This window comes from Protomyctophum bolini, assembly GCF_963924005.1.
Source record: "Protomyctophum bolini genome assembly, chromosome: 15".
Lineage (NCBI taxonomy): Eukaryota > Metazoa > Chordata > Actinopteri > Myctophiformes > Myctophidae > Protomyctophum > Protomyctophum bolini.
Window position 1 is genome coordinate 21,143,810 of NC_137876.1, and position 26,739 is coordinate 21,170,548.

At 44.4% G+C, this 26,739-nt stretch overlaps 1 protein-coding gene across 1 annotated transcript in view; it reads left to right on the top strand.

The window, feature by feature from the left end:
* LOC308330083 (disks large-associated protein 2-like) overlaps positions 1-26,739 on the top strand; it is a gene marked incomplete at its 3' end in the record, with an annotated part of 287,323 nt that overhangs the window by 172,380 nt on the left and 88,204 nt on the right. The window contains 5 exon segments of the mRNA XM_080784741.1: positions 12,118-12,322; positions 13,504-13,766; positions 15,011-15,225; positions 15,912-16,147; positions 16,657-17,014. Of these exon segments, the coding sequence (XP_080640867.1) occupies positions 12,118-12,322; positions 13,504-13,766; positions 15,011-15,225; positions 15,912-16,147; positions 16,657-17,014 (1,277 nt within the window).

The following is a 26,739-nucleotide window of genomic DNA, read 5'->3' on the forward strand; positions in this document are numbered from 1 at the left end:
AAGTCGGCCATATACCAACCATGACCAAAATTAGCATTTTAAAACAAAATGACATCAAGGCATTTAATAGCAACGTTTGCTATAGCCCGTCATTCACACTATTGACAAAGTTGATCACCGGCAGGGTTCAATATGCTGCCACACGGTGTTTCAGGAGCCACTGGTCTGTTCTGACTATTAAGTGTGAATCATGGCTGTGTTGCACATTCATGAGACATGTCTGTCCCCACAGAGCCGTATTCACACCATGATTTAATGCCTTTACGCTGTTCACAGTTGGTGTGTGTGTGTGTGTGTGTGTGTGTGTGTGTGTGTGTGTGTGTGTGTGTGTGTGGGGGGCGGGATGCGCAATATAGACAACATCAAATATCACAATTATGTTTTGCCAGAGGCCTCAATATCGATCTTTTGTGTGGTCTAGGCTGGGTTCATTTTCACGTTGTCAGTTTGCAGGTCAGAGATGTCGCTATATCTTACTTGATTTAAACATCAATACGGCATGGAATTGTGACAAAATCGATACGATATATAGAATATTTCACAAATATTCTATATATTTTGGGTCTGAGAGGCTAAATCTCCTCGAATGGTGGTCCGTAGGCTCAAATGCTGCATGGATACATAATGGACGTTGACATGAAAAGGGTTGAAAACCACTGGACATACAGATGTTCTTCCTCGCGGAGGCACACCTCATCAGTCACACAGCGGCGAACGTGACAGGAACATGTTATATAGGTGTCACGGCGAACGCGTCCGTGACCGACCGCATATAGCCGAGCCGCCGTGATATTTACGCCCGCCACGCTATAGTAGCCTACGCTACAGCGTGTGAGATCCGTTGCACATCATCATCATCATCATCATCATCATCATCATCATCGTATATGCGTGGAAAAGGTCTCTGCGCTGTAACCCCCCCCCCTCCGCCTGCATGGATGAGTGAGCATGCAGGATATCTGCCAAAAGCCACACACCAAGGGGGCCTTATTTTAGATTAGCGCTGCTGGAGTGGCTATATGAGGAGGCACCCCTCTTGTTGATTTTTGATTTTTTCTTTACACTCCTCTCTGTACGTCGTGTCCCCTCCTGGCTCCGTCTCAAATCTAATAGCCCGGGCCGTTTTGCTTCATTTGCCCCCAGGGGGGTTAAGGGCACAATTTCCCCTCCCTTTGATTCTCTGTATTATAGAAAATGCCGCAGGTGTCTGCAGGGAGAGTGCGTTTAACCTTTGGGAGATGGATAAGCAAGATGCTCTTATTGATTTGTTTTTCTCAGAAAGGCAGAGAGGTTGATGTTAGACATGCAGGGAGGGACGCTTTCGCGCTGCTTGATCAGTAACGACGTACGACGTGTGTTTGTCTGTCTCTGTTTACTGCCTTTATGAGTCATAACCTGCTTTATATTATATATAATTTCTTCCCATTGATTTGTTAGAGTCCATACATAGTACATACAGCGAGCTCAATGGATTTAGCTGTTTTTTTTGGGGGGGGGGGTTTGCCCATGGGAAGTAGCTGAGCACAGGTGCTCATTTTCAGCAACGCCCTGCACCTAGAAACACACACACACACACACACACACACACACACACACACACACACACACACACACACACCAGGGGGAGCAGTTGGGGGTTCAGTGCCTTGCTCAAGGGCACTTCGGCGGTGTTGGGTGAGTGATGACAATCACTTCCCCACCCAGATTTTTCCTGCCCGTCCGGGGAATCGAACCGTCAACCTTTAGGCAACAAGGGCGCTGCTCTAACCCTCAGGCCACCGCTGTTTGATGGGAATTTGGTACACACAAAATAACTGCTTCTTCGGCGGTTCTTCAGCGGAAATTGAACAGTTTGTTGACTCATATGCCGACTGCAGGGACTTATTTAGTTTGCTGGTTGCAACAAATATAATATACACAGTGACTGACCCCTCCAAGCGAAATCCATTCTTTCTTTCTTTAACCTTTATTTATTCAGGGAAGTCAGTTGAGAGCAAACTCTCTTTTTCAATAACGCCCTGATTACAGTACACATAACATGCAATATAAACACATACATTACAGGATAAGAAACAATTCAGAGTGAACAAGTACAGCTGAATCTCAAATGGATCCTTACAAGTCTTTTAAAACGTTCAAGTGAAATCAAGTTGTTCAGTTTTAAGATTGATTGTGCAGTTCCACATGTGAGGTGCATAGTAATGAAAGGCTGTTTTGAAAGGCAATTCGGAATTCACAATGGGGACTTCTAACATAAGGTAGTTTTGGGAGCGGGTGTGATGTTGGCCAGTTTTGGGATGTAATAAGCCGCTAAGATATGTAGGCATTTTTTTTAAGTAAGGCTTTGTCGATAAAGGTATATTCCGATAGATAGATTCCGGATCCCAACACTGACCGTGTTACAGGAAGTAATACAAACATTGAATTTTTGGCATCTGTTCCCTGGTCATTATAATGAAGTAATTATGACCGCAGATATGCTCTAAAAGGGTGAAAAGGTATGTTTTAATAGCTCATCGTCTCTGTCCATTCATGTTCAAAGGGTATTTTAAAGTATAAGGTGCCTTAAGTTATTCAAGGGGCAAAAATGACCCCAGGCCTTAACTGGAGGTTAGTTCACGGATAAGCAATCCTATCGTGGAAGGATCGCGGACCACCTGCTGAGGCATATTTTTTTGTAACCAGCGACCGGAAATAAAGCATATGTTTTGATTATGATTGGAATCTGGATTAGGATCCTAGATAAATGGGTGTTAAGTGTTCGGCTATCGTTATAAAGTCAACGAGGGGGGAACCTTTTTACTGGCGGACCAACCACTTCCTCGTTATCTCCTAGACACGGAGACGCTGACAGACCATATGGTATAGCGCGATCTCAAACTCAATATAAAACATCCATCCATGACCGTGAACCGATGGATTTGAAAAGACGGAGATCTCTGTCCATGGCACTCTGTGTGTCAGCAGTGGAATAACAACAATGCTATTACAGTATAGCACGTACGTACAAGCTGGCTGCCAACGGTGAAGGTCGCTTGCCTTTTGATCCCGCCGGTCCGTCCCTGATGCTTTATTATCTTTTTAACTCTGTTTTTTGAACTCTAATTAGGCTGCGGTGCGAGCCGGTGCATTGAGGAGTGGGCGTGTATTGTCAGTGATACTACAGCGATAGTGTGCATTTATAACGCTATTTAAATGCTAATGTGTGAAGAGAAGCAAGACGACCTTTATTCACCTGCGCGTGCTGCAGATGCAGGACAGCTATAGGAGAACAAAACGACAAGGGGCTTAACCCATTCTGAACGGGAACCCATTTCGGTGTTAGCGTCATGTTATGCTTTAGCTGTTGAAAAATAGCAGATCTACAAGCTCATAGCGCGCCACCGAGTGGCGCGCTACGAGCTTGTAGGTCTGCTATTTTTGAAAAATCGAAGAACGACTGACATTTTTTAGAATCTGATCTCAGGTCAGAATGGGTTAATCAGACCAGTGTGTGTCCAGTGGAAACCTCGTATGAATCTGATCTCAGGTCAGAATGGGTTAATAAATGAGACTCTTCCTTCCTGCACTCTTCCTGCAAGCTCATAACACGTCGCAGTCATGAACTTGTAGATCTGCTATTTTCAGACCGCAACACCAAAATGGAGACGCCAGGTTGTAAGCCGGTTATGGCTTGGAAACATGAGGTCAGTCCGTTGCTCTCCCCAGATTGGCAGAGGGAGTGTAGCACCCAGGATTACATTAGACAATATTGACAGCACTGGGTGAAAGAATGGGTTGCAAAATTGTGAGATTAAAAAAAAAAGTGGTTATGTCTGTTTCTGGGTCTTATGAATATTTGACCAATGAGAAGTAACTCATGAGCTCATGTGACTCATGACTAAATCATAACTACACAGGGATCCATTGAAAAAGATTTTGGACATACAAGATAACCTCTTATCTCCATATTAATTTTTTTTAATGTTTCTTTCATAAATTAACGCCCTTACTTGATATTACGACATCACACAAAAGCATCAAAAGCGGCTGATCTCGAGCCTGTCGATCAGCTATACTTTAGCTATTTTTATTTGAATCGTGAAAAGTAACAGTTTTGGACATATGAGATTCCCTACCAGACATGTGAGATGTGCTTAGCTCTGCCATATAGCTCTGTCTGCATGGGCACGACATTGGGAGCTTTGTTGGGACAGAGCCATAGGTGTTAAAGGACCACTTCACCAATTTTCAACATATCTTCATATAATATGTCCTCACTAATAATCATGATAAAATGGCACCATTTTCTTCTACTCTGTCTGCGTCTCATAGGAGGGCCGTGGGCAGTTCAGAAACCCGTCCACCAGTGACATCGTCAATGGGGAATCCAAGCTAATAGAAACTGCAGGCTTTCTATAGTCCTGAAAAGTTTCAATGCGAAAATGGAAGCCATCGTTCTGCCTAACGGTGATGTCACTGGTGGACGGGTTTCTGAACTGCCCACAGCCCAAATTGTGCCATTTCTATCATGATTATTAGTGAGGACCTATAATATGAAGATGAAAAGTGGTGAAGTGGTCCTTTAAGTTGTAATGATTGCTTGATGGTGCCATGTTTGGTGTTAAGTCCGTTGTGATTGGTTTATATCCGAAGAGAGCTGTTGGCTTTTCCCGTGGAGACAGACGCGGTTCATGTGTGTGTGTTCAGCAAGCTAGCGGCTTATAGGTCCAAGGTCCAAGAACATGTAAATAGACGTTGTACAAGCTCACAACCCATCGCAACGAGATGCATTGTGAGCTTGAAGATCTGCTGCTATTTCCGCTAATGTAGAGGAAAACAATCACACCCGCGCACACAATCACAATTTGCGTCCTCACTTTTCCGTCTTCACTTTAGATCCTCAATATGTACTTTGCTCAGCCAATCAAATCATTGCTATATGATTCAAACATGTAGTACACCTTTTTTTATAAATGTACTACAAGATGTATTTATATTACCCTAAACAAACATTAGTCCATAGTCTTGGCTGGGACGGGAAATGCATAATTAGGCTCTAAACCAGCATTAAAAGGTCCCCTCCTATGCCCAGCTGTGTGTTTGTGTGTACCCCATAGCAATGATTTGATTGGCTGAGCAATGTGTGTATAGTGCCTCATAGCGATGATTTGATTGGCTGAGCACGGTAGTCCCATAGTGGCCTATAGCCAGCTAGAATGTGTTGCAACCAGGGGGGCAGTCAGACAGATATTTTGTTCTCAAACATTGTTGTCTCGGGTCACCCCTGTAAATATCATCAAGGAGGAGGAAGATGAAACAGCCGCACACTTGTTTCTAGAGCTCCACGCCCCCCACGAGAGACTTGTTTTATTAAAGGCAAAAAATGCAAAAATCCATTTTACACATTTGAAAACTTCTGCATCATGAGTACTTTAGGTAAATAAAGGCTTTTGCATTTGCAACTTTTAACCCATTCTGGACGGGAACCCCTTTTGGTGTTTTAATAGCCTTATGTTATACTTTAGCTGTTTTAGAGAAATCGTGAAAATGTGGCGCAAATCTTTGAATATTCCTTCAGACTTCAGAGCGAACGTTTTTAATTCAATTTTTTGCTTCTGGGGGGGGGCGGGGGTCCCTGGAACAACATGTTTTCAAATGGGGTCGGTGGCCAAATACATATCATTTCTGGGGTCCTTGACATTAATTAGTTTGTTCACTGTTATAGAAACATTGTTTTTTCAGAAAACTGTCATGATTTAGAAGCCATTTTGTTTTAGAATCGACCTGAGGTCTAAATGGGTTTAGTACAATTTTGAATACCGAACTTAAGTAAAATATATCGGGGAACTTGGTCCAGGAAAACTCTGTCCTCTGTGTGTCTTTTAATCCATGGAAATGCCATAACCCTGCCCAGGGGTAATTTATTCGGAGCACTTCTCTGAGATTCCTGAAGGCATAAAGTCAATCGTCAGAGAAAGGCCATCGATGGCATAACTTCAGACGCAAATGTACCGTCACGTCGAACAATAGCACACATTGTGACCACCGGCCAATCACAGCTCCCCATGGTGTTATTAGCACAGTCACCGTCCGCGTTTGCAGTCTGCAGAATCCATAAAGCTATTCTTGTCTCTGTTCCTGTTGTGTGTGTGTGTGTGTGTGTGTGTCTCTCTCTCTCTCACACTTTTACACAATAGAGTTTCCCCCCGGGAAATGTGGCTTTTTATTTTACCCCACAAGCACTCCTTAGATTAGATTAATTTGACTTCTATAGGGCCTGCTTAATGCAAGACTGCCTGGTGAACAAAACGAACCGGAGCGTATATAGTCGCAACAGTCGTTAGAAATAAGTCCAGGCAGTTAACCACATGAACCCCAGCGATCGCGTTCCGTGGCAAACGCTCAGTGAAAATGGGTGATCTACAATGCTCCGCACGGCGCCGGCGCTTTGTGAACTTGTAGATCTGCTGTTTTTTTTTAACTGTCAGGATTTAAGACTTTTTTTGAATCTGAATGTCGCTAGGAGGTCGGATACTTTGCGCATACCGGATTAGTTCTTTTTGGTATAGGTGACATATAATCGTGTTATTATGGAGCGTGAATTAGGTTTAAAACACTGGAGGCTGTGTTGATTTATAGGCTAAATGAAACAGACTCGAGACATGTGGATCATTAACGCCGTTCGCGGCGTGCACGGATCTCACACCGTTTTTTTTTAATTCAGCACAAAATCACCTGTTTTGTCTGTTCTCTCCTTCCACGGCACTAGTCTGTACGTATACGGTATAGCTCATAAAAGCTCTCCTTCACTTTATTAGGTTACATTTGGACTGGAGTGAGAGTGCGGGAGGAGGGTTTATGAGGCGTGTAGTTTGGGTGCCAGGAGAGATTTAGCTATACTTTTTTTCTGTTGGTTTGCTGTGAATTTTTCCATTCTTGTTTACACTCGCTGCCTGCACCACAGCGCAAGGTGAAGATAAGAATGAAATGTGAACTATGACGACCCACCGGCCACAGTTATCAGCTTTGTGTCAAAAAACATTTTGTTTGCGCGGCTTTACGATACACTTTGTAACATTTCATGTAATTATTACATGGAATGAGGAGGGCTATTAGTTTCCACCGCACAAAAATAAATGAATGCAGGCTTTTACACAATATGCATTCAGTGGTGGAAGAAATACTCTATACAGTTTAATAAAACAAATATTATAATGCTATTGGACTATAATTATTACCACTTAAGCCATATTTCATAATTTTATCTACAAGCTCACAATGTGTTGCATCATGCGTTGTGAGCTTGTACATTGATATTTGTATTCATATTTATTATTTATTATTATAATCTCTTTTGGAAAGAAAAGGGAAACTTACAAAACAAATGTCACTAGAATCAAGGCCACGTGTTTTCAATTAATCTAACATGGTTCAAATTGAGCTTTATAGGTTTTTATAGGAAGGGCGTGTGTCTGATACAATTAATATCAAATATCATAATACCGAAACAAGCAGCTTATAAACTTTGGTGCTTACAAAAGCACGAGTAGATGTTAAAATGACCCCAAAGTGAAATATTAAGTAGGCCTACAGTACTTGTGTAAAATGTACTTTGTTCCTTTCCACCACCACATTCATTCTTATCAAGGCATCCATCAGTCGGTTTAAAATGGGCTAAATCACCCTTTACAATAAATATATAAATAGAATGGATTAAAATGGGCTAACTCATCCTTCAATATGAATAAATAAATAACGGTTAAAAAGTCCTCTAGTGACAATTAATTCATTCAGTCATATCCCCTCACTACACTGAAATGTAGGCTACACAGAAAACCCCCTCAGATCAGTTCATCCTAATGAGAGACATTGCCCAAACTGGTCTGAACAAGTGTCAATTGAGCCTGTTGCCTGTGTGCAGGGACAGCAGGTGAAACGAGTCCTAATCAATGAGAAAGAGAGAGAGAGAGAGAGAGGGAGAGCAGAGGAGAACTGCAGAGTGAAAAGCTAAACTTCTGTTTAAGAAAATATAGAATAATAATGTCAGTTGTGTAGAACAAAACACAGCATTAATGACATTAGGTTGTTGTGATGAGCAACTTTGAGTCATCTAAAGCAGCACTGATGTGCTGATTTCATTTGCAAACCCTGGTGAGTGACAAACAGTGTTTGATGCATTAGCTGCTAGGTGGCTAACATGAGGGAAGCCCCAGAACTACAGTGGTGACTAGTTGTTTGTTCAATGAATAATTAAGTAATGCAACTGTAATTTACAGTTTGTTTGGTCTTCAGCTAAACACGTTTTTGCACTAAAGTGTATTATAATTAATTTAGGTTAAAATAATGTGTACTCATTCATTTTTATTTGTAGTGATCTCCTTGGGACAGACCCCGATCCGTAGCCTTGTTTCCCCCAGTGTGGTAGGAAATTGTCACACAACACATACACTGCCCTGCAAGGAGCAGTGCAGTATTGGGCGGTGATACACACAGACATACACACACTAGAACTGGACATTGTCACATGCATATACTCCACTCACCCTCTGCCCTGTGAGGAACAGTGCAGGACTGGACAATTAAGAGTAGCACACACCAATTTGCTCTCTGCCCTGCAAGGAGCAGTGCAGGCCAACAGTAGACACACACTCACATTAAAGGTGTAGACACTTTGTGTCTTTTGGACTATTTCATAGCCACTAAGACTATGTGGTGTGTAGGGGTTTATTGTCATTGTTTTGCTTTATTGTCTTGATTATTGTGAATGTGAAGTGATTATTTTTGGATTCAAATTCAAAGAGCAATTGATTGTGAGAATTGGATTGATACTACTGAACTGGTTTAAATACTGCAATTGAATTGCATATGGTGTTGTCAGTCAGAGTAGTTGGGTGCACCCACAGATTCAAAACCCTAAGGTTTAAAACCCTAAGATTCAGATATAGCTACCAATTTAATTTGTTGTCTAATGTCCTATGTTTGTGAGCATTGTTTTAGGTTTTGTTTCTTATTTCAATTTATATAAAATATTGAGCCGGCCAACTCAGTGACTTGCATCTGGTCTCATAATTTACCCCTCTGGCTCCAGTAGACGAACCTAACTAGTCCAACGTCTAACCCTTCATTGTAATTTGGTAGCTGTCCTACACTACCTATACGAGTGTTACATAAGGTATTATGCAATAATATCAACTTCATTCCCTGCATCCTGATATCATTCCAGGGAGGAAGGGAGGGAGGGAGGGAGGGTGGTGCCACAAAATGACAATGGAAGCAGTGGGATGTGACGACATAAAGTAAAAACGTCCTCTGATGAAGTTAAGGCATTCAGACCTGAGGCCGATTCTACAAAATGTGTTCGCCTTTCTGAAGAAAAAAAAAGTATGTTGCTACAAGGAGCTACAGTATATCAGTGGTTTATGTCATGCCAAAATCATATGCACTTGATCGCGTGGACCCCCATTTAAAAATATATTGTTCCAGGGATGCAAAGAACTGAGTTAAAAATGTTAAAAAAAAAATATATATATATACACAAGATTCACACACATTTTTTTAATAGCCAAAGTACAGACGAATCCACGCAGCGCTGCCCTGCAGGGCACAATCATAACCGCCGTGTTGCACAGCTTGTATAGGGTTGCCTACTATTTTTAAAGATTTATTATTGGCCTTTTGCCTTTATTGATAGAGAAATGAAGAAAGAGGGGGAGAGAGAGAGAGACATGCAGCAAAGGCCGTCACGAACGGGACTCGAACACTCACCGCCGCAGAATATATGTGGCATAATGTGCCCCCCCCCCATCCCTACCACGGATTCCCGGGTTGCTTTCCCGGTTCCAACGGGTTAAATACATCACAGTGGAAGGATGGTGGTGTCTGCGCTGCCCTTGGTGACCCAGCGCAAAGAATTGGGTTTTAATCTGCGAGTACGTATACGTGGACTGCAGGAGCCAGGGAGAGGGGGGGGGGGGGGGGGTGAGTGAATGAGGGAGGGAGGGATGGATGGAGGGGGGGGTATAGGGTGCAGCGGCGGTGGCGGTGGAGGAGGGCACATTCCGCGGACGCCTCCCAAGGACGCGGGCTGTCCAGCGGCGCGCCTCAGAGCGTCTCCTCCAGGGCTTTGACGGATGACACCGCCGCCTCGGAGTGATAGGCTATTATTTCACTTTGCATTGGATAAATGGCAACGCGAGCTCCTATACCTGTCGGTCGCCCGCCCGCCTCCCTTTCTCTCTCTCTCTCTCTCTCTGTGTGTCTCTGTCCCTCATTTCATCTTCTCTTCTTCTCGCTCCCCCTCTCCCCCCTCCCCTCTCCTCTCTCCTGGATGGAAAAATTTGCACACAAGGACATGGACGGGAATCGGAGAGGGGGCCCTTTTCTGTGAAATTTACCAGCTGGGCTTTCTCATTTATCTATTCTGCGGTTGCTTTGGGAGGTGCTGTTGTGACTGGTGGTCCTGTGACAGATGTACACAATCATTATGTGGATAATGACCAGACACATTGGAGGAGACGCAGCCAACTGCTCCTGAGGAATGCCTTTCAAATAATAGCCAGTATGTTGTTTTAGGACAGGCTTGGTCTACATACTGTGTATGTACCGTGCGTGATTGCGTGCGTGTGCGCGTGCATATATAGTTTTTTCTGTAGTTAAATTTTTACCAAGAAAACTAGAACAATCACAGCTAACTGTAAAACGTAGCTGCTCCATGTCACACAGTCTCCTCAAAGAAAAATAGCTTGTAAGGAGTGGGTGATGACTGATTTAAGCAGCTACCACCTGGCCCGAGTTAATTGACTAATTATTAGGCTCTCAGCTGGTTTTGACGACACCTGCTGTGCGCAGACAGGACGACTGAGCCATCCACACACACACACACACACACACACACACACACACACACACACACACACACACACACACACACACACACACACACACACACACACACGACATGACAGTTATTTTTTTTGCTCTAATTTGTGTGTGGCCAACAACTACTAGTGATTGCAGGCATGGCGAGCAGATGAATGCAGCTTTCTGGTGCTGTACATACAGGAATAGAGCACTTTGAAAGGAAAGCTGCTGTCATCTGTCGCCCCCGTTGTTGCGTAGACAAAGACGAGGCTGGAGGTACTTTCTGTGATTGTTGTGTGACTATTCTAACATCCACTCTGTTGTCACCTGTTACGTTACCTGCGGTGTGTGGACCCCCACTTTGAGAACCACTGGCTCAGACCAGTCGCAGCCAACAACACGGCTCAATTGACACGGCTGTGTGTCAGTCACAGCTCCGCTCACACGTCACACTATGAGCTCACATATGTTGGACACCCACTAGTAACCATGGGGCATCAATATTATGTCCATACATGGACAAATGTGTCTTTGTTTTGGATTTGTTTTTTCCCCACACTATTATAATGTTCTTACTTTGATCATAAGATCCAATTACTGAATGTCAAGTCTCCATGCAGGAGGTTTTTCATCTGAATGTGTGTGACGCTGATTTACCACGACACCACGGCACATTAGGAGTAGCTATACAACTAGCACAGCGTTTATCAAATGTTTTAGCACCCAGGCCCCCTTAACTCTGAGAGTGTACAAATGGAACCGAATGCACCCGTAAATGGTCAATTTGGTTCTATTTGAACCACAGCAGACCTGTCTTTGATGCTAATTCGGTTCTTTACATGTTTCTGGTAGTATCATTGTGCACTCGTTATGTGCGTCTGTGGCAAAAAAGGGACTTTTCACAAAAAAATGTCCACCACAAGCCAGCATGGCGATGACGTCTGCCAGTAACCTGCTGTAATTATAGGCCGTCTGGTTTCTTTATCTTAGCTTCATCCTGGTCCTCTCTCTGTCTCCTTGTCTTCCGGCAGGACAGACCAGCAGTATATATATCCATGGTGTCCCTCTCTCTGTCCATTGTGTCTCCTTCGTCGACAGACCAGCAGCAGTATTCAAAACTTGTAAAACTTAGCTGAGGCTGCTCCATGTCACACAGTCTCCTCAAAGCAAAATAGCTTGTAAGGAGTGGGTGATGACTGATTTAAGCAGCTACCACCTGGCCCGAGTTAATTGACTAATTATTAGATTTTCTTTTGTGTCTCCTTTCCTGGACAGACCAGCAGCAGTATTCATGGTGTCCCTCTCAGAACCTCGATGAGGACAGCGTCGTCTCCTCTCCGGACGGGAACATGAAGGGTCTCTCTGGCGTGCGCCCCCCCGCCCAGCTCCAGCTCACCTCCCCCACCGCCACGCACACCTGTGGCCTGGCCGACTGCGAGCACCCGCTGGAGCACCACCTGCACCACCACGGGGACCACAGGTAATAATAGTCACCGTTTTATATCGGTGTTGTTTTTGTCGACTGAAACCAAGACGAAACATTTTCGTCGACTACCTTTTTTTCACTGACAGACTACAATGGAAACTAAATGAGTGACATGAATGAATGAAATTAAAAAAGAATGTTAGGAAGGGACTACTAGTGGAAGAGAGATCCAGTATAAGTAAAAGACACAAGTGTAAAATCAGCCATCAAAATGACAGACAAGTAAGCTTAACACATACAAAAGACACACACACAGAAGAAAAGGGGAAAAAACAAGGAGACACATGGGTAGGATCGATCGTCAGAAAGCAGGCATAGTTATGAGTCCAATAGTCAAAGATGCACGGTTGCACCATACAGTACAGTAGCAGCCACTGCCAGCCACATGTACAGATCATATACTCAACTATTGCCAAGCACTGCCAGGAACGTCATCCACATTTTTTGGGAACTTATAGCTTGTGTATTCTGCCCGTCATGATGGCTTTTGTTCCAGCTTCGCAATGGAGAGCGTCTCGTTGAGCCATCCCTTGAAACATGGAGAAGTTGGAGATTTCCAGTTTATCGAAAATGTATTGTTTTGCCAGCCACGATTACAAATTTGAGTCGATTACCTAATTGCGACACAAATAATTCCAATCAACGATTCGATTGTGTCTTTTGCATTGAACATTGGAACATTGTATTTCTGTTTGCCTTTCAGGCTTCATCATCACAAATTGCACAGGGGATATATTATGACAAATTACTACTGATAACAAATCACATTTAAAAAAAAAATCCTTTCCAAAAAGAATCACGGGAGAAGCTTGTAGATCTTCTATTTCTGCCATTCATGAAAAATGTTTTTAAAGCGTGTATTTTTCAACACGGAAAACGATGGACGATTATGCAACGATAATAGCGCCTGCATGAAGTGAGCGGCAAATCAAGTGGGGAAATTGAGTGCCAAAGTGAGTTGAATACAATCAGACGGGACTCCTCTGTTTGGATGTATGTATGTATGGGCTGTCAAGGCCAGAAAGTATAGTGTTTTTGCCACTCCGTATAGGCGTTCCCGCATAACCTCCGGGTATGACGATGATGTCACACTATTGCGATTATCTCATATAATTGCGAGCAGGCGTTCACCATGTAATGAACTGTGACGGGGCCTATATTATGACGCACCACAGGCCTTCCTCCTACCTCCTGAGCCCCACGGAGAGCTGCCCTCTGGACGGCCACCACCGCTGCTCCCCGCGCAGCTCCATCCACTCCGAGTGCATGATGATGCCCGCGGCGTCCATGGCGCCCACCGACCACTCCGTCTCCAGCAGCACCTTCCCGCGCATGCACTACGGCAGCAGCTCGCGGGACGGAGGAGGAGGAGGAGGAGGAGGAGGAGGGCCCGCAGCGTCCGGCAGTGGCAGGGAACCGCGAGACGACGGAGGAGGAGGCGGAGGCGGCGGACAAGGTAGGGCAGTCATGATTTACAATTTAGCAGAAAAGCTCTTAATTCAGAGCGACTAAGTAAGAGCAACACAAGGTCATGCATCAAATGCATTGAAATAGTCATATAGGAGTGTAAGTAAACCTATACAGTACTCATCCATCCAACAGTAGAATAACCCTACATTGAAACTAATAGAATGCTATTAGAATGCCAGATCATGGCCTCGGGCGGCTGGCGTAGCCGTCTGGGCACCGTGGCTGGTAATCCAGTCTGGCAGTGTGCCGCGGGTTCGACTCCCGGTCCCGACAGCCTTTATTGCATGTCACCCCCCTCCCCCCCCCCCCCATCTCTCTCTCCCTATTTCCTGTCAGCCTACTGTATACCTATCCTAAGGTTGAAAGCCACAAAAAATATATATATATTTAAAAAAAAGAATGCCAGATCAATAATGACCTGGCATCTGTCTCCGATTGCATTTTTACATTTAAATTGACGTTTAACTGTCCCACAAATAATAACCATTTCATTGTGTTCTTTTGGCATTGGAAATTTGAACGTTATGAATTGGCATTACAATTCTGTTTGCCTTCTCAGGCTTCGAAATGAAAAAGTATACAAATATGACAAATAACTGAGATATATCAAGAAATTACTTGATACTTTATACTTAAAGTACTTTTCAAACAAGGTTCATGTTTTAGGTTGTTATTAGAGAAAGTAAAAGATGAGTGTTGAACTTTTTTCATTTGCTGCTTTCTTTTGTTTTAGGGAGTTTTAGCTGTTTTTGACAGGGGTGCGGGGGCATTCGAGCATGGGGCAAAATGTGTACTTTTTGTAAGTTTTATAGCGATTTATTTTCTCAAGAGTGTAAAATCCTTTAATTTAGAAGTCTAGACGATTAGAGAATGTTATTTTGATAAACGTTTGCCAAAAGCATGGAATTGGAGACAAAAAATTTTATCCAACGACATCGAACAAAATGTTATCCTCTTCTACGCACCCGTCGCCTGTAGGTGTGCAAAAGCTTTGCTTATTATTGATCCAACGACAACAAAAATATCCTTTACTTTTAGAGGCTAAATCTCAACAAATGGTGGTTCCGTGGGCTCAAAAGCAAAAAAAAATGAAAAATGAAAAAATGAAAAACAAAATATATATATATTTTTTTTAAACATTAATAATGGGCCTTGATATTAAAAATCCCTGCCCTCTAGGCCATGGCGGCTCGGGGGGCCCTCACGGCGGAGGCGGCGGCGGCGGCAGCGGCAAGATGAACCGCATCCCGGCCAACCTGCTGGACCAGTTCGAGAAGACCATGCCGCTGCAGCGCGACGGCTTCCACACGCTGCAGTACCAGCGCACCTCCACCACCACCACCACCACCACCACCACCGAGCAGCGCAACGAGAGCCCCGGGCGCATCCGGCACCTGGTGCACTCCGTGCAGAAGCTCTTCACCAAGGTTATAGACGCTTCATTCATTGTATAGTTTTAGTTCGTTTTGACTTTTTTTTTTCCCCTTCTAATTCGGTTAGTTTAAATACATTTCTAAGAGCAGGTTTGCTAGTTTTTATTTGTTTGTCATTTTTTTCTCTTCGCCAAGGATTATAATAGTTTATGATTTTTCATTATAGTTTAGTTTTATAGTATTTTTTTCTCCTTTCTAATTTAATTAATTCATTAAAATGAGCTTCTAGAGCGGGTTTGCTAGTTTAAATTTGTTCTCTTCACCAAGGTTATCATAGATTTGTATTGTTCATTATAGTTTAGTTTTAATTAGTTTCTAGAGCGGGTTTGCTAGTTTATATTAGCTTAATGTTTTTGTGACAACGCTTAGTTTTGAGTTTAGTTTTGATTTATTTGTCAGGTGCCGGATTCAAAAAGGTCAGAGTAAGTAGGCCTATTGTGTAATACAAATTCAACAAAGGATAAAGGATACCGGTTACTGTTGGTAACGCGAAAGGGCATTTTATCTCATTTCAGTTTGTTTTAGTCAGCTTTGTAAACGCACAATACAGTTTCCCTTTTTGGTATTTTTGTGTATTTGGGTATGTTTTATTGATTGAAAAAAGATTTTTCAATAGCTTATGTTATTTCGCTGCTTTTCGTTAACTATACTAATGACCTCGCTCTTTCTTCTTCACCAAGTCCCACTCGCTGGAGGGCTCGTCCAAGATGAACGGCACCAAGGGGGGCGGGGCGGACTCTCACCACAACAACCACAATAACCACCAACACCACCACCACCACGGCCACCACAAACACAGCAAGCGCAGCAAGAGCAAAGAGCGCCGCGCCGACAGCAGCAGCACCACCGGGGGCAGCGGCAAGCAGCGCGGCTCGGCGGGATGGTGGAGCTCCGACGACAACCTGGACAGCGACAGGTCTCTAACTCATGTTCTGCTGAAAACGATAATGGGCGACTCTTATTCAAAATGTCCCAGGTCGCCTGGGACGACATTGAATACGCAAATATTATTTTTACCGGCTCTTGGCGTCTCCGTCGCCTGGCAACGCTTTGCTTCCGCGTTGCTTCCGCAAATATTTTCCCTCCGTCCACACTAATCCTCGCGACGATCTTTAGCTGCGTTTTTCTCTGAATTGAAGCTCCGATTGAGCTGATCGTACAGAACATCGATGTTTAGGTGCTCAATAAAAAATTCCCCTTCTACAGTTTGTGGTAAAAATAAAAAATAAACCTTTAGTTATACAGTTTGTGGCAAAAGCTTTGCTCAAACTTATTTTTTGATCTCCTTGCCCCCTAGCCTCTCTTATTACCTTATTTTGTTCTTGGGGAAAAACAACAATATGGGAACTATATTATGCACAAAAAAAAAACGAATTCCACAAAATGTTTAAACTCTGACGTGACAATACATTCTGCTCCTGACAGCACGTATCGGACGCCCAGCATCATGTCGCGGCACCCCGCCGACCACCACATGGGCCACTGCTACCCCCCCGAGCACCCCGCGGCGCACGGGGGGCACCACCACCACCACCTGGCCCTGGGGGGCGGGGGCGACCTGTCGCTCAAGGCCTCCAAGAGCAACAACGACGTCAAGTGCTCGGCGTGCGAGAGCATGGCGGCGGCGCCCGAGGGCAAGTTCATGAAGAGGAGCTCGTGGTCCACGCTGACCGTCAGCCAGGCCAAGGAGGCGTACCGGAAGTCCTCGCTCAACCTGGAGAAGCCCTCCTCCATGATGACCTCCGACCTCAAGCCCAGCCTCCGGCCCTGCCACTACCTACAGGTGAGCTGCCACCTGACCTTCCTTAACGTGACGAGGTGAGCGCCGGTTTGGTGGTCACCTCATCCCCTAAAACTGGAGTATGAATAGGCTTTAACCTTGACCTCAAGCTCAGCCTCCGGCCCTGCCACCATATCCTATACCGCCACTCTCCAAATGTATTCAATTCAATTCAATTCAATTCAATTCAATTCAAGCAAAAAAAGTGGAACAAAACAATACACGGCGTACCCCCATTTGAGAACCACTGCATTAGGCCACATTGGACCCCCATGACTGACAGTGTACTGTACCAACGCTGGTCCATTTGGTTCCATTGGTACACATTGAGTACACATTGAGTCAGAGTTACAGACCTGTAAGGGTCCATTTGGTCCATAACTATCAATCATTTGGCTGTGTGCAGACCTCCTGGAACCACTTCAAGAACCATTGGTTTATGAAATGTAATGTGCACAGGATGGGGAAAGTAATACAGTACATGCTCACTGTTGAGCAAGCAAAGCTACGTGTACGGTGGTTATAATGCGTAATATGATGTGGGTTTTATCCGTCGGGTTTCTTTATTGTATCTATTTATTTATCTTGTGTAAATAATTCATTTTGTTCTGGTTCATTGTTACATTGTGGTATAGCAGTAATAATAATAAATGTATACAAGGGGGATGAAGAGGTTTGCGCGATGGTCCTACAGTAGTGCATATAAGGAGCTTGAGAAGGTTCTTTGTGAGAGGTTTTCGCTCCTAGACTTATTTACATCAATTTAGATATCTCTGTGTTTACGTAAAAGCTGCAAACTGACCTTGGCAATTGCTTTTACACACAGTGAGGCAGTTTTTACCACGCACAGGGAGTTGTTTGTTCATAAACCTGACCATTTAGCAATCTATGCTGCCTTTGGCTCTGAGCCTGTACGAAGCCACTTCACTCTACGTCTGAAACGGTCCGTCGCTTGGGATGGCGTCGATCTTTGATTGCCTAAAGGCTCTCAAGCTTTGACACTATTCTACTGGGGAGGCATACTTTGGTTAGACATAGCATTGGTTAGACATAGCATTGGTCCGACTGGATTAAGGTTGGTGAGGGGTGTGTTAAAACGACTGGATTAAGGTTGGTGAGGGGTGTGTTAAAACGACTGGATTAAGGTTGGTGAGGGGTGCGTTAAAACGACCGGATTAAGGTTGGTGAGGGGTGCGTTAAAACGACCGGATTAAGGTTGGTGAGGGGTGCGTTAAAACGACCGGATTAAGGTTGGTGAGGGGTGCGTTAAAACGACCGGATTAAGGTTGGTGAGGGGTGCGTTAAAACGACCGGATTAAGGTTGGTGAGGGGTGCGTTAAAACGACCGGATTAAATTTGGTGAGGGGTGCGTTAAAACGACTGGATTAAAACGACCGGATTAAGGTTGGTGAGGGGTGCGTTAAAACGACCGGATTAAGGTTAGGTTTAGGTGTGCTGCCCCGTGGGAGGTTAGGGTGAGGGTTTGAGATATCGGACCAATGCTATGTCTAACCAAAAGCATGCTAGCATTGTAGCTAACATTCTAAGAGCTATGTACAGCACAGAGCACGGAGCTCTATATACAGCACAGAGCACGAAGCTGACCGTCTCAATTAGTTAATTGTCACAGCAAATCTTTATTTAGTTCTAGTCATATTTGAGGGGCGCTAGCCACTATGCACAGCTTTGTGTGTGTGTCTATAGAACGGGATGTGATGATTTGATTGGCTGAGCAGTGAGCACGGAATGTGATGATGTATGATGATGTAAGAGTGTCCCTCACTTCACACAAGTTTGATTTTATTTTTTGTAGTCATCTGAAATGTTTTACTTTTAGTCTAGTTTTAGTTAGTTATAAGAATGTAGGGTAATAATTTACAGTTGATGTAGTCCACTGAAATTTATTTTGGCAGGCCTTCCTTATGGCGTCGTAATGCCTGATCTGTGGAGTGGATCGGCTACCGATCTAAAGCTCACAAGGCGTCGAGTGTGTCACCTATCTGCAACTAAGCATGAAATGACACTCTACTCCACTAGTCCGTCCCTAGTTTTTATTTGTTGACAAAATTGTAGTTAATTTTACTATATTATCAGTATATTTAGTCATAGTTTTAGTCATACGTTTTATTTTAGGTGGTCGACGAACATCTTTCGTCATAGTTTAAACTTCTAGCCATTGAAATCAACACTGGTCTCAACCGGTGTCTGCCTCCTCAGTGGTTGGCTCTGGTGCGTGTCTGTCCTGGATGTTCCACTGTGTGGTTTGGAAGGAACCAGCTCGCTGGGATTATTAGTAATCCGCACAAACCCATGAGTGGCTCTGTTGGGAAACCCCATAGTATCACCAGGATCAATTCACAATGAATCAGCACTTTTCAGTCGTACAAGGAATTGCGTGAGTGTTCGTATTATAATATACTATACAATGCGTTGCACACTTAAGGCTTTAACATTCCTTATATCACGGGATGGAAAATAATAATAATTAAAAAAAAGATGTCCCAAATGACAATGTAACAACAGCACTCACAACCTGAAAACGTTGATGGCATGGTTACCGCCCGCAGCTAAAATAAAGCGAAAGGAATATAAAAGGGAAGAGCCCCTCTGAGACTCTGGCGTCGTAAACAACCAGCCGGAACATCACTCAGACGATAGAACGTAACTATATGCCGTCAAAACGGACGTCAGCAGAAAGCGGGGAGTATTTCTGCAGTAGCACATTTATAACCATAAGTGATGATAATTATGAACCAGACGGGCAATACTGGCTCCTCTCAACCTCGCGTAATTTTTTCCAATCCCAGTAAGTGCACCATGCTCTCACACACAGCGACAACAGCAAGACTTCAGTGCAATCCCCCCCCCCCCCCCCCCCCCCTTCCCTGCACACACACACACACACACACACACACACACACACACACACACACACACACACACGCTCACAGAGACAGTCTTTTCGTTTGGTCATTCAGTGGCAGTAGCGTCCGAGCCACAGCGTCATACACAGTTCTAAAAATAGCCCCCCGCAGGGCTATTTTTAGTCTAACATTATCAATCCCATCGATGGAGGCTGACGCATCCTCCCTGAGGGAGCCGGTGCCCTCTCTGAGAGAGAGAGAGAGAGAGAGAGGGAGACAGAGAGACCATAGAGGTATACAGAAAGAGGAGAGGAAGAGAGAGCGGTGGTGGAAGTGTGCATTCACAGATATATTGTGAAACAAAAAGGTTGACACTGGTTATGGGAGCTCACCTTATTGTTCGGGAGCATTGAGAAACGCACTTTACTCTCCTCCATCTCTCTACCTCTCTCTCTCCTACATTTCTGCATTAAAGAGGTGTCTCTTGCAGTTTGACCCAACCCAGCCAAAATCTTCACCCCCAAATACTAGCCAAACATGAACTCACTCACCCACTTCCACCCCCCCCCCCCCCCCCCAAACACCAGCGCAAAGCGAGAGCTATAGTGTGATATTTCTGCTGATAGGGCGTTGCGGTGGGATTTAATAAGCCAATTAATTGTCATGTTGTTTTGCCAAAGGTGAAGGCTTTGGAGGGAGAGGCTGCTTATTAAAAAAACTAAGAAGTGCAGAGAGCTGCAGAAAATAAGAGCGCTCACGGTGCAGTGTGCACCACCCACTGACTGAATGCTATGACCTCGGCACCACCCACTAAATGCTATGACATCACAGTCACTTTGCGCACCACCCACTAAATGCTATGACCTCACAGTCACTTCTAATTGCCCCCCCACCTCCCTTGTTCTACACGTTGCTTGCCTGGGCCCCACCGTTCCAGCCTGCTTCGCTGCATGCGTTTTGTGTTTTGTTTTGTCACTTCGCTGGCCAGCCTCCTGTTTGACTCGATTCCATAACGTCACCTGCTACGTAGCCACGTTGTTGCTCATAATGTCATCGGCCAGCGCCTTTCTCCATGCTTTTCTCACTGTAGAAAGGAATGGCGCCAGTTCGAGACTCGAGAGTAAAACCTACGGTAAAAAGTAAACACTAATTTGATTCAGTAGTCGACTGTGTCAGATTCACTAGTACAAAAAACTGACGACAGCAGTAGCTGCGCATGTCAAACTGGTGGATTTTTTGTGTGACTTTGATATCAGCCACTGATGGCATAGCTAGCATCTTTAAACTCTCAAAGCTCTCTTGAATTGTATCGGGTAGCTACTACTGTTACTTTACCCACTTAAACCCACTATACTTGGTAAAGTAATACTTAGTTCTCTTTCATTATTGTTAAAATATTGTGTCAATTAGTTTGATTAACTGTTACACCTCTAGTACATTACAGACGTTGAAATCTGGATGACTCCAACTTCCTGAACCTCAACGAAACCAAAACAGAAATAATGATCTTTGGCCATGACACTCCGTGCATCTTCCACAACCCTGGGCCCTTTCAACCCTAAAGTTCGCTCGGCTCAGTCAAAAACCTTTGACGTTACCTTCGATAATAATTTCACCTTCGACAGACAGATTGCTCCGTGGTAACAAGCAGTTTCTTCCAACTCAGGCTCCTGTCCAAAATCAAACCATACTGTATCTCCCTCCCAAACAAATTGTTCTTCCATTCATGTAATATTTCGGCCACGAGTGGTTTATTACAATGCATTGTATGTTGGCATCGTCTTCTCTTAGGCGCTTGCAGCTGGTTCAAAATGCAGCCTCCTTACCAGCAGCAGAAAACACAACCACATCACCCCCGTTTTAGCTAGATTGCACTGTCTCCCCGTCAAGTTTAGAATTGATTTTTGAAAATGAAGGTACTTTTATTTGTTCATAAATCTGTACATGGGCTGGCCCTCTCATACCTATCTGACCTCTTGGTTGATTATATCCAGACCTTTGAGGTCTGCCGGCCAGCTACTTTTGACTGTTCCACCATCTAATTTAAGATCTAGAGGTGATCGTGCCTTCGCTGTTTTGCAGCACCAATGCTCTGGAATAGCCTCCCTTTTTATATCAAAAGTGCCCAGTCTCTTCTTAAGACCCATCTTTTTTCCATGGCTTTTGATCATTCCTGATTTTTCGTAACATAAGTACACACAACAACAACATAAACATATGTGTGTTTGTCAATGTCCGTATAGCTGACAGGAAATGGAAGTGCACTCGGACCTAAGCTGATCCCACAGCAACGCAAATTCTCTGACAGGGTCCCTATAGAGACACTCAATTGCCTGCTATCACAATGTTGATTATCGCGTGTTCAGGTAAACGGCTTTGGGTCCCTCCAGACACGAAGCCATTGTGTGTGAAATGCAGACGTGCGGTGGATTGGCAGTGCGATGGATTGGCAGTCAGCAAAGCGCCTCCATTCCAATGTGAAACAGCCTGTAATTGTCAATATCTGGGCTTATATCAGGGACCATTTATATATTATACAGTGGGGTCTTAAACAGGAGGGGGGTGGGGGTGGGGGGGACCAAATATTTGTCTGGTTTTGGCATTAACCAATTGAACCTACCATCCACTTTCTGAGACGAAAATAGTATGGGTTTCTAATTATTGAGGGTTTAAACTAAAGTGGTTAACTATAAAAATACACATTACCAGCAGGAATCCAACAAACGTTACACATTGATGGCGTGTCAAACAAGTATACGAGGCTATCTATGAAATCTATGAAAAGGTTTAATCTGCAACACAATCTTATACAGTGTGTGTATGTGTGTGTGTCCTTGTCCTGAAACATGTTGAAGACCCATATTGTCTGCCATGTATACACAGAGTAGACTGAGTGTTGCGACGCGGAGGCGGCAGCAATGTGTTTACTGTTTAGTTAACCCATTCTGACCTGAGATCAGATTCATAACGAGGTTTCCACTATGGACACACACTGGTCTGATGAACCCATTCTGACCTGAGATCAGATTCTAAAAATGTCAGTCATTCTTCGATTTTTCAAAAATAGCAGACCTACAAGCTCGTAGCGCGCCACTCGGTGGCGCGCTATGAGCTTGTAGGTCTGCTGTTTTTCAATAGCTAAAGCATAACATGATGCTGAACACCAAAACGGGTTCCCGGTCAGAATGGGTTAAAAGGTCAACCTGTAGCTCATTGTCTGCTCTCTAATGAGATGTGTCAGGAGAGCAGGACCCCCGTCCTGAGGCAGAGCCAGTTCAGACGAGGTATTTAGTCAACGTAATGTGGTGGAACAGGTCGTGTGGGGACACCGACAGGGAGACGGAGAGACGGACTGACATGGGAGATGGACTGATCGAGAAATAGAGAGACGGCAGACCTAACGGGGAGACAGAGAGACAAGGCTGACTGACAGGGAGACAGACTGACTGACGGCAAGACAGAGAAATAGAGAGACAGACCAACAGAGAAACAGAGGCCCCTTTTCCTCCAAATTAAGTTTAGGTTCTAGAACTGGTTTCGTTCTAGATTCTTAGAACCTTGATGCTTTCAGGGAACCGGCTGCCTTTTTTTTTAGGTTCCAGTTCCGAACCAACTTTTAGTTCAATATTAATATAATACTGGTTCAATATTAGGCAGGGAAAAAATAACTGAACTCAACCCTGGTGGAAAAGGGGCCATATAGAGACAGACTGGTAGTATAAGGAGATAGATGGAGAGACAGAGAGAGAAAGACGGAGACAGAGAGAGAGGGAGAGAGACTTTGATCGTTTCGGTTTCATTGACTGACTTCTTTATTGACATATTTGTGCAGTACAAGTAAAACATGTGCGTACAGTACAATAGTCAAAAGGATGAACACAAAAAGATTGATTGAATACTTTATTAACAGCTTGCAAAAGGTACAGAGGTACAGTTCGTAAATGTAAAAAATTACCACAAAATGCCCAGAGGTGTTCGAGGAGCAATACAAATATATTTTCAGAAAAACATTGAGGAGTAATCTCTTCAAAAAGTGTCTAAAAAGAGAGAGAGAGAGAGAGGGTAATTTATTTTGGCACGCTAAAACAATTGTCTGGAAGAGAGGAAGAGACTCTTCCAAAGACACAGACTCATTAGGCCTGGTGGGAAAAGAACCCAAATTGAAGTGAAGTGTGTTGTGAATCCAGACAGAGAGAGAATATGAAAAGGGCTCTAATTTTCATTCGGTCAAACAAGCAGCCACATTTTCGGTGGGGCACGTCCACAAGACCAGACGGCAGCAATGCAATATACTCCCAAGATAATACTGGATGTAAAAGATGAGAAATAACAAGAAAACCCAGATTAGTCTGTAAAAGTAATTTCAACAGCAAATACAACCTTGGCTGCAGCAGTGTTGATTTTGACAGCAAGTTGTGATTTTAGTTTTCGTATGAATATTTGTTAATTTGCTTTTAAGGGCCTTTGCGAACGTGAAGCGAGGAACGCAGGCGTTGTTGCCTGCATCAACACGGGTCTCCTCCAGGTCTGTTGAAGAGGGGGGCGCAACAACGCAAGCATAAAAAAAAAGAAGCCGAACAGAATCCAGGTCTGGTGAGTCGTGGGCGTGTGCACGTAACGAGCACGCGCGCAACAAATCCACGGGACCGCGCTCACGTAAATACGCTTGCGTTGTCCCACCGCGACTTCTCAGAGCAAAAACGCAGGTCTCATTGAAAATGAACTATAGGCGCGTATTATCGCTCCCCGTTTGCATGGTTTCAGTGTTAGTCTAGTTTTAGTAGACTAAATATCACTTTAGACTTTAGTCGACTAAATCTGCATTTGAGTTAGTCAACAAATTCGTTTTTTGGCAGGCCTTGATGCCGTTTTAATGGCTGATTTTACACTTCGTTGCATGCTGAAAATATAGATCTATAATCTCACACACAACGTGTTGCAGCGCGGTAATTTCAAGGACTCTTGAGTCAGAGTTACACACTCGTACGGGGACATTTGGAAACCACTCAAGGACACTTTGAGACCCGCTGGTGTAGCAGAGTGTTCCCAGTGAGCCAACATGCACAGTATCAGCATAGCACCCTGACTCTTCATCAGTAACACCTGTGAAGGAAGTACAGGGAAGGGGCCCGGATGTTTGAAGAGTTATTCTGTCTGCGTAGAGAGCCTACTCAATTTGCTCACGAGCGCATGAAGCACCCGGAAGTACCTTTTCTTTCCGGCATTGGCTCCAACGTTGGAGCCGATAGAGCAGAGTGCGCTGGCGATAGAAGCAAGCACAGTAGAATTATAAATGCAGAAGTCTTGCAATACCAGATTCTATGCCTTCAATAATCCTCAGTGGTTCCGAGGGCTGGCTTAACACGCACGCACACATTATGCACAGTGACATTTACACAAAACACAAAATCCCTTCACGTACGCACACACACACACACACACACACACACACACACACACACACACACTCTGACGGGCCTTGAAGTAAGCTTTGAAGATTACCTCTGAGGAACACTTTGTGCATATCAGTCCGTGAGTGCGTGTGTACGTGCGTGTTTGTGTGTGTGCAAGTGTGCGTGCATACACTCTTGTCAGTATTTACTATTTACCATCTGTACCATCATGTTTCCATGACATGTACTGTAGGAGCAAACCCCAGGCAGCATCCCTATTCTGGTGGGAACCGAGCTTGTAGACCTGCTACTTTTGGAGAGGACCTTTGGTGTATGTAAAAAGATCACACCTGTGTGAACTGAGTGGTGCAACTCCCAACCCCCCCCCCCCCCCCCTCTCTCTCACTAGCAGGCAATAGTGCAGCATCATCTCTCTCTCTGTTTCTGGCACAACAGCGCCCCTACTTGTAGTAGGTAATAGTCATATAGCCAGACACACGTCACATAGGTGGACACATAGGTGAAGTGGTGAACACATAGGTGAACACATACGTGAACACGGACATTGCTGTTCCTTGGAGTGGTTGCACCACTCAAAATGAGCGTACCAAGTAAGGTTTATGTGGAGTCCTTGGGGCTGTCCTGGACAGTCGGCTCCACTCTGGACCACTTGGCAGATGTTGTGGTATTGTGAACCACTCTGGACCACTTGGCAGATGTTGTGGTAGTGTGAACCACTCTGGACCACTTGGCAGATGTTGTGGTAGTGTGAACCACTCTGGACCACACTGCTTTGGTTGTGTATTGTTAAGTTATTATCATAACTCCAGGCAACGTCCAAAACGCAGCCAAACTTTTATCATTCACTCTAAACTCTGACAAGTGACTCTTCTTCTGGGACATGACATTCTGTCTCCAAAAAGCCCCATAGTCCACGGCGCCCCTCTGAGGCACATAAGTACCATTACAGTTGGATGAAGTGTACTCGGGTGCGGTATAGAATCAAGGCCAATGTGAATCATACATGGCCGGCGGGGAGCAAGCAATCGTATTCGCGAACAGTTTGAATCAATCGGACTCAGTGTGACTCTGCCCAGAACATTCGAAGGATCAGACCCTTCCTCACCCAGCAGTCAGCCCAGCTCCTTATCCAGACATCAGTTGTATCAAAGACTACTGTAACTCTCTCCTTACTGGTCCCCCTCCCGCCATGTGCACGCTTGATCTTCAACCAGTCAAAACTTTCACACGTCTCCCCCTTCTCCACTCCCTCCATTGGCTCCCAGTTACTGCCCCCACAGAGTACAAAACACTGTTGGCCTACAAAGCATCAAAAATCTTCAAAGCCTATAGCTGATCCAACCCTACAGGCCCTCCCGCTCACTCAGATCAGCTAACACAGGGAAGCTGTCAGAACCTTCACTAAAACATCCGGGACAACGCTCAACACGTCCCAGACTCTTCTCCCTTC